We start from the raw sequence: 8,368 nt of genomic DNA on the forward strand, positions 1-8,368 counted from the left end.
AGAGAGATAGACAGTGATAGAGAGAAAGGGAGATATAGAGAGGTAGAGAGATAGAGAGAGAGAGAGGTAGAGATATAGAGGTAGAGAGAAAGAGATAGAGAGAAAGGGAGATATAGAGAGGTAGAGAGATAGAGAGAGAGAGGTAGAGATATAGAGGTAGAGAGAGAGATAGACAGTGATAGAGAGAAAGATATAGAGGGAGAGAGAAAGAGAGAGAGGAGGATTGGAGAGTGTAACAGAAGATATCCACACAGCAACGGGAGTGGACCGAGGCCCGACCAGGTGTAACATCCCGCTACTGGACGGAGGGCGACGGCAGAGCCATGGCGAATATAGCGGTCCAGAGGATCAAACGGGAGTTCAAAGAAGTTCTCAAAAGCGAAGAGGTTTGATAAAAAAAATATCCTTATGACTATTTACGGTTACTTATGGCAAATCGTTTTAAAAAAAAATTATAAACCAGGATAAATTAAAACTGTAGTTGTTTATTTTTTGCAAGTTGTCATGCAAAGGAAAATGTCAGCTTGCGTGTTATCCAATCTGCGTTTCTGCTGCAGCGGAAAACAAGCGAGGCCCTATCGAGGGCAACTTTATCGGTGATTGTGCGACAACATGCCCGGTGCGAAGTGAAAGGGTGTCGGCGAAACAGATCAGGAAATATCGCGGATGTTAGCCCAAGGGGACAGGCCTGGGACAGATAACAAGACAAAACCCCATACAAACAAACGACAAAAGCCCCTAACGCCAAAATGTCGAGTGTCAGCCCAAATAGTTGTCAAGATGCTAAAAAATAGTTTGTTTTTTCCTCCCTGTGTTGACGTTTTTGTAGCTGACATTAGCTAACTAGCTGAAGGGGGAAAGTTGTGTTGCTAGGTAGCTAATACAGGGTAGCTAGCTTGTTAGCTAGCCTGCTAGTTTGACAGCTGCCTTGGTGCACCCCTCTCACTATGTAATAAGCTAGTGGCTTTGCTATGAAAACATTATTTATTTAGGAAGTTTTGGACCCTGTAGCTAGATAGCTAGACTGTTGTCAGTTCTTCAATATAGCACATCATGAGAGACTGTTTAGTTGTTTAGCTTGCTAAATGAAAATGTGTATCTCCCATGTCCTATTTCAATAAGAACAAGGGAAGTATTGGGGCAGACAGTGGGCTACTGCTATAACTGTGTTGATGGGGTCTGATGGACGGACTGTCAATGGAGAAGGGTCCTACAGAACCACAATCTCTCTAAATCCCTCTTCCTCCCTCTCCCTCACTCTCCCCCCTCTTCATTTCCCTTCATCCCTCTCCCTCACTCTCCCCCCTCTCCCTTTCTCTTCATCCCTCTCCCTATCTCTTCACCCCTCTCCCTTTCTCTTCACCCCTCTCCCTTTCTCTTCACCCCTCTCCCTTTCTCTTCACCCCTCTCCCTTTCTCTTCATCCCTCTCCCTATCTCTTCACCCCTCTCCCTTTCTCTTCACCCCTCTCCCTTTCTCTTCACCCCTCTCCCTTTCTCTTCATCCCTCTCCCTTTCTCTTCACCCCTCTCCCTTTCTCTTCATCCCTCTCCCTTTCTCTTCATCCCTCTCCCTTTCTCTTCACCCCTCTCCCTTTCTCTTCACCCCTCTCCCTTTCTCTTCATCCCTCTCCCTCACTCTCCCCCCTCTTCATTTCCTTTCATCCCTCTCCCTTTCTCTTCATCCCTCCCCTCCTCCCTTCATCCCTCCCTCTTCATCCCTCCCCTCCTCGCTTCATCCCTCTTCATCACTCTCCCTCTCTCTTCCCCCTCTTCATTTCCCTTCATCCCTCTCCCTTTCTCTTCATCCCTCCCCTCCTCCCTTCATCCCTCTCCCTTTCTCTTCATCCCTCTCCCTCTCTCTTCATCCCTCCCCTCCTCGCTTCATCCCTCCCTCTTCATCCCTCTCCCTTCATCCCTCCCCTCCTCCCTTCCTCCCTCTCCCTCCCTCCCTCCCTCTCTCCTCATCTTTCCCTCTCTCCTCATCCCTCTCTCTCCCTCCATCCCTCTTCCCTCCCTCTCTCTCCCTCCATCCCTTTTCCCTCCCTCTCTCTCCATCCCTCTTCCCTCCCTCTCTCTCCCTCCATCCCTCTTCCCTCCCTCTCTCTCCATCCCTCTTCCCTCCCTCTCCCTCCCTCTCTCTCCATCCCTCTTCCTCCCTCTCTCTCCATCCCTCTTCCCTCCCTCCCTCTCTCCATCCCTCTCTCCTCATCCGTCTCCCTCCATCTCTCTCTCTCTGACAGACGAGTAAAAACCAGATCAAGGTGGATCTGGTAGATGAAAACTTCACAGAGCTGCGAGGAGAGATCGCAGGACCACCAGACACGCCGTACGAAGGTGACACACACACACACACACACACACACACACACACACACACACACACACACACACACACACACACACACACACACACACACACACACACACACACCTGCTCACTCACACACACACACACACACACACACACACACACACACACACACACACACACACACACCTGCTCACTCACACACACACACACACACACACACACACACACACACACACACCTGCTCACTCACACACACACACACACACACACACACACACACACACACCTGCTCACTCACACACACACACACACACACACACACACACACACACACACACACACACACACACACACACACACACACACACACACACACACACACACACACACACACCTGCTCACTCACACACACACACACACACACACCTGCTCACTCACACACACACACATCTGCTCTCACAAACATCTGCTCACACACACACACCTGCTCACTCACACACACACCGGGTCACACACACACACACACACACACACACACACACACACACACACCAATACAGATCATATATGCACTGTTTTTTCTCCTTTCTAAGGTGGCAGATTTCAACTGGAAATCAAAATCCCAGAAACGTATCCCTTTAACCCTCCCAAGGTAAGAAACACATCCCTTTAATAACCCTCCCAAGGTAAGAAACACATCCCTTTAATAACCCTCCCAAGGTAAGAACACATCCCTTTAATAACCCTCCCAAGGTAAGAACACATCCCTTTAATAACCCTCCCAAGGTAGGAAACACATCCCTTTAATAACCCTCCCAAGGTAAGAAACACATCCCTTTAATAACCCTCCCAAGGTAAGAAACACATCCCTTTAATAACCCTCCCAAGGTAAGAAACACATCCCTTTAATAACCCTCCCAAGGTAGGAAACACATCCCTTTAATAACCCCCCCAAGGTAGGAAACACATCCCTTTAATAACCCTCCCAAGGTAAGAAACACATCCTTTTAATAACCCTCCCAGGGTAAGAAACACATCCTTTTAATAACCCTCCCAAGGTAGGAAACACATCCCTTTAATAACCCTCCCAAGGTAAGAAACACATCCCTTTAATAACCCTCCCAGGGTAAGAAACACATCCCTTTAATAACCCTCCCAGGGTAAGAAACACATCCCTTTAATAACCCTCCCAAGGTAGGAAACACATCCCTTTAATAACCCTCCCAGGGTAAGAAACACATCCCTTTAATAACCCTCCCAAGGTAAGAAACACATCCCTTTAATAACCCTCCTAGGGTAAGAAACACATCCCTTTAATAACCCTCCCAAGGTAAGAAACACATCCCTTTAATAACCCTCCCAAGGTAGGAAACACATCCCTTTAATAACCCTCCCAAGGTAAGAAACACATCCCTTTAATAACCCTCCCAAGGTAAGAAACACATCCCTTTAATAACCCTCCCAAGGTAAGAAACACATCCCTTTAATAACCCTCCCAAGGTAAGAAACACATCCCTTTAATAACCCTCCCAAGGTAAGAAACACATCCCTTTAATAACCCTCCCAAGGTAAGAAACACATCCCTTTAATAACCCTCCCAAGGTAGGAAACACATCCCTTTAATAACCCTCCCAAGGTAGGAAACACATCCCTTTAATAACCCTCCCAGGGTAAGAAACACATCCCTTTAATAACCCTCCCAAGGTAAGAAACACATCCCTTTAATAACCCTCCCAGGGTAAGAAACACATCCCTTTAATAACCCTCCCAAGGTAAGAAACACATCCCTTTAATAACCCTCCCAAGGTAAGAAACACATCCCTTTAATAACCCTCCCAAGGTAAGAAACACATCCCTTTAATAACCCTCCCAGGGTAAGAAACACATCCCTTTAATAACCCTCCCAAGGTAAGAAACACATCCCTTTAATAACCCCCCCAAGGTAGGAAACACATCCCTTTAATAACCCTCCCAAGGTAAGAAACACATCCTTTTAATAACCCTCCCAGGGTAAGAAACACATCCCTTTAATAACCCTCCCAGGGTAAGAAACACATCCCTTTAATAACCCTCCCAAGGTAGGAAACACATCCCTTTAATAACCCTCCCAGGGTAAGAAACACATCCCTTTAATAACCCTCCCAAGGTAAGAAACACATCCCTTTAAGAGTCCCAAGGTAAGAAACACATCCCTTTAATAACCCTCCCAAGGTAGGAAACACATCCCTTTAATAACCCTCCCAAGGTAAGAAACACATCCCTTTAAGAGTCCCAAGGTAAGAAACACATCCCTTTAAGAGTCACTATGATGGTACACTACTATCTCGTGTTTAACACCTCTCTCTCTCCCCAGGTGAGGTTCATCACTAAGATCTGGCACCCCAACATCAGCTCAGTAACAGGAGCCATCTGTCTGGACATCCTCAAAGACCAGTGGTGAGTCACACATAGTTACGCCCCTCCCCTCTCCCTATAACCCCTCCCCTCTCCCTACAACTCCTCCTCTCTCCCAACATCAGCTCAGTAACAGGAGCCATCTGTCTGGACATCCTCAAAGACCAGTGGTGAGTCACACATAGTTATGTTCCTCCCCTCTCCCTATAACCCCTCCCCTCTCCCTACAACCCCTCCCCTCTCCCTATAACCCCTCCCCTCTCCCTATAACCCCTCCTCTCTCCCTACAACCCCCTCCCCTCTCCCTATAACCCCTCCTCTCTCCCTACAACCCCTCCTCTCTCCCTACAACCCCTCCCCTCTCCCTATAACCCCTCCCCTCTCCCTATAACCCCTCCTCTCTCCCTACAACCCCTCCTCTCTCCCTACAACTCCTCCTCTCTCCCTATAACCCCTCCCCTCTCCCTATAACCCCTCCTCTCTCCCTATAACCCCTCCCCTCTCCCTATAACCCCTCCTCTCTCCCTATAACCCCTCCTCTCTCCCTACAACCCCTCCTCTCTCCCTACAACCCCTCCTCTCTCCCTACAACCCCTCCCCTCTCCCTACAACCCCTCCTCTCTCCCTACAACCCCTCCTCTCTCCCTATAACCCCTCCTCTCTCCCTACAACCCCTCCTCTCTCCCTACAACCCCTCCTCTCTCCCTACAACTCCTCCTCTCTCCCTACAACTCCTCCTCTCTCCCTACAACTCCTCCTCTCTCCCTACAACCCCTCCTCTCTCCCTACAACCCCTCCTCTCTCCCTACAACTCCTCCTCTCTCCCTACAACCCCTCCTCTCTCCCTACAACCCCTCCTCTCTCCCTACAACTCCTCCTCTCTCCCAACATCAGCTCAGTAACAGGAGCCATCTGTCTGGACATCCTCAAAGACCCGTGGTGAGTCACACATAGTTATGTTCCTCCCCTCTCCCTATAACCCCTCCTCTCTCCCTACAACTCCTCCTCTCTATAACCCCTCCTCTCTCCCTACTGCCGTCCCCCAGGGCAGCACCTCCTCTCTCTAACCCCTCCTCTCTCCGTCCCCCAGGGCAGCACCTCCTCTCTCTAACCCCTCCTCTCTCTAACCCCTCCTCTCTCCCTACAACTCCTCTCTCTAACACCTCCTCTCTCTAACCCCTCCTCTCTCTAACCCCTCCTATCTCCGTCCCCCAGGGCAGCACCTCCTCTCTCTAACCCCTCCTCTCTCTAACCCCTCCTCTCTCTAACCCCTCCTCTCTCTAACCCCTCCTCTCTCCATCCCCCAGGGCAGCACCTCCTCTCTCTAACCCCTCCTCTCTCTAACCCCTCCTCTCTCTAACCCCTCCTCTCTCTAACCCCTCCTCTCTCCGTCTCCCAGGGCAGCACCTCCTCTCTCTAACCCCTCCTCTTCCTGTCTCCCAGGGCAGCAGCGATGACTCTGAGGACAGTACTGTTGTCCCTCCAGGCTCTTCTGGCTGCAGCTGAACCAGACGACCCCCAGGATGCAGTAGTGGCCAATCAGGTACCGGTGTGAATCTGTCTGTCAGTGTTCCTCCTCTCCAATCAGGTACCGGTATGAGTCTGTCAGTGTTCCTCCTCTCCAATCAGGTACCGGTGTGAATCTGTCAGTCAGTGTTCCTCCTCTCCAACCAGGTACCGGTGTGAATCTGTCTGTCAGTGTTCCTCCTCTCCAACCAGGTACCGGTGTGAATCTGTCAGTGTTCCTCCTCTCCAATCAGGTACCGGTGTGAATCTGTCTGTCAGTGTTCCTCCTCTCCAATCAGGTACCGGTGTGAATCTGTCAGTGTTCCTCCTCTCCAATCAGGTACCGGTATGAATCTGTCAGTGTTCCTCCTCTCCAACCAGGTACCGGTATGAATCTGTCAGTGTTCCTCCTCTCCAATCAGGTACCGGTATGAATCTGTCTGTCAGTGTTCCTCCTCTCCAATCAGGTACCGGTGTGAATCTGTCAGTGTTCCTCCTCTCCAATCAGGTACCGGTGTGAATCTGTCTGTCAGTGTTCCTCCTCTCCAATCAGGTACCGGTATGAGTCTGTCAGTGTTCCTCCTCTCCAATCAGGTACCGGTGTGAATCTGTCAGTCAGTGTTCCTCCTCTCCAACCAGGTACCGGTGTGAATCTGTCTGTCAGTGTTCCTCCTCTCCAACCAGGTACCGGTGTGAATCTGTCAGTGTTCCTCCTCTCCAATCAGGTACCGGTGTGAATCTGTCAGTGTTCCTCCTCTCCAATCAGGTACCGGTGTGAATCTGTCAGTGTTCCTCCTCTCCAATCAGGTACCGGTATGAATCTGTCAGTGTTCCTCCTCTCCAACCAGGTACCGGTATGAATCTGTCAGTGTTCCTCCTCTCCAATCAGGTACCGGTATGAATCTGTCTGTCAGTGTTCCTCCTCTCCAATCAGGTACCGGTGTGAATCTGTCAGTGTTCCTCCTCTCCAATCAGGTACCGGTATGAATCTGTCAGTGTTCCTCCTCTCCAACCAGGTACCGGTATGAATCTGTCAGTGTTCCTCCTCTCCAATCAGGTACCGGTATGAATCTGTCAGTCAGTGTTCCTCCTCTCCAATCAGGTACCGGTGTGAATCTGTCAGTGTTCCTCCTCTCCAACCAGGTACCGGTGTGAATCTGTCTGTCAGTGTTCCTCCTCTCCAATCAGGTACCGGTATGAATCTGTCTGTCAGTGTTCCTCCTCTCCAATCAGGTACCGGTGTGAATCTGTCAGTCAGTGTTCCTCCTCTCCAATCAGGTACCGGTGTGAATCTGTCAGTGTTCCTCCTCTCCAATCAGATACCGGTGTGAATCTGTCAGTCAGTGTTCCTCCTCTCCAATCAGGTACCGGTGTGAATCTGTCAGTGTTCCTCCTCTCCAACCAGGTACCGGTGTGAATCTGTCAGTCAGTGTTCCTCCTCTCCAATCAGGTATTGGTGTGAATCTGTCAGTGTTCCTCCTCTCCAATCAGGTACCGGTATGAATCTGTCTGTCAGTGTTCCTCCTCTCCAACCAGGTACCGGTATGAATCTGTCTGTCAGTGTTCCTCCTCTCCAATCAGGTACCGGTGTGAATCTGTCAGTGTTCCTCCTCTCCAATCAGGTACCGGTATGAATCTGTCTGTCAGTGTTCCTCCTCTCCAATCAGGTACCGGTGTGAATCTGTCAGTGTTCCTCCTCTCCAATCAGGTACCGGTGTGAATCTGTCTGTCAGTGTTCCTCCTCTCCATTCAGGTACCGGTGTGAATCTGTCTGTCAGTGTTCCTCCTCTCCAATCAGGTACCGGTGTGAATCTGTCAGTCAGTGTTCCTCCTCTCCAATCAGGTACCGGTGTGAATCTGTCTGTCAGTGTTCCTCCTCTCCAATCAGGTACCGGTGTGAATCTGTCTGTCAGTGTTCCTCCTCTCCAATCAGGTACCGGTATGAATCTGTCAGTGTTCCTCCTCTCCAACCAGGTACCGGTATGAATCTGTCAGTGTTCCTCCTCTCCAATCAGATACCGGTGTGAATCTGTCAGTCAGTGTTCCTCCTCTCCAATCAGGTACCGGTGTGAATCTGTCAGTGTTCCTCCTCTCCAATCAGATACCGGTGTGAATCTGTCAGTCAGTGTTCCTCCTCTCCAATCAGGTACCGGTGTG

At 50.0% G+C, this 8,368-nt stretch overlaps 2 protein-coding genes across 22 annotated transcripts in view; both read left to right on the forward strand.

Moving 5' to 3' along the window:
- Positions 1 to 107: 107 nt before the first annotated feature.
- Positions 108 to 8,368, forward strand: part of LOC118936832 (ubiquitin-conjugating enzyme E2 K-like) — a 17,798-nt gene continuing 9,537 nt past the window's right edge. For 2 of the 6 annotated variants that reach the window (XM_036934238.1, XM_036934241.1), the window contains exons 1-6: positions 108 to 386; positions 2,241 to 2,334; positions 2,905 to 2,963; positions 4,665 to 4,747; positions 5,600 to 5,644; positions 6,149 to 6,248. In XM_036934238.1, coding sequence (XP_036790133.1) covers positions 324 to 386; positions 2,241 to 2,334; positions 2,905 to 2,963; positions 4,665 to 4,747; positions 5,600 to 5,644; positions 6,149 to 6,248 — 444 coding nt within the window. In that variant the 5' untranslated portion in view covers positions 108 to 323. Of the gene's footprint in view, positions 387 to 2,240; positions 2,335 to 2,904; positions 2,964 to 4,664; positions 4,748 to 4,830; positions 4,876 to 5,599; positions 5,645 to 6,148; positions 6,249 to 8,368 lie in introns of all 6 variants that reach the window. The other 4 variants (XM_036934240.1, XM_036934237.1, XM_036934242.1 and 1 more) reach the window with 4 other exon arrangements.
- The window catches only part of LOC118936833, a 3,254-nt gene continuing 1,259 nt past the window's right edge, over positions 6,374 to 8,368 (forward strand). The window contains exons 1-6 of one of the 16 annotated variants that reach the window (XM_036934253.1): positions 6,394 to 6,424; positions 6,466 to 6,510; positions 6,634 to 7,145; positions 7,355 to 7,489; positions 7,703 to 7,792; positions 7,920 to 8,144. In XM_036934253.1, the coding sequence (XP_036790148.1) occupies positions 7,109 to 7,145; positions 7,355 to 7,489; positions 7,703 to 7,792; positions 7,920 to 8,144 (487 nt within the window). In that variant the 5' untranslated portion in view covers positions 6,394 to 6,424; positions 6,466 to 6,510; positions 6,634 to 7,108. Of the gene's footprint in view, positions 7,187 to 7,354; positions 7,490 to 7,702 lie in introns of all 16 variants that reach the window. The other 15 variants (XM_036934252.1, XM_036934244.1, XM_036934245.1 and 12 more) reach the window with 15 other exon arrangements.

This window comes from Oncorhynchus mykiss, chromosome 10 (assembly GCF_013265735.2).
Source record: "Oncorhynchus mykiss isolate Arlee chromosome 10, USDA_OmykA_1.1, whole genome shotgun sequence".
Taxonomy (NCBI): domain Eukaryota; kingdom Metazoa; phylum Chordata; class Actinopteri; order Salmoniformes; family Salmonidae; genus Oncorhynchus; species Oncorhynchus mykiss.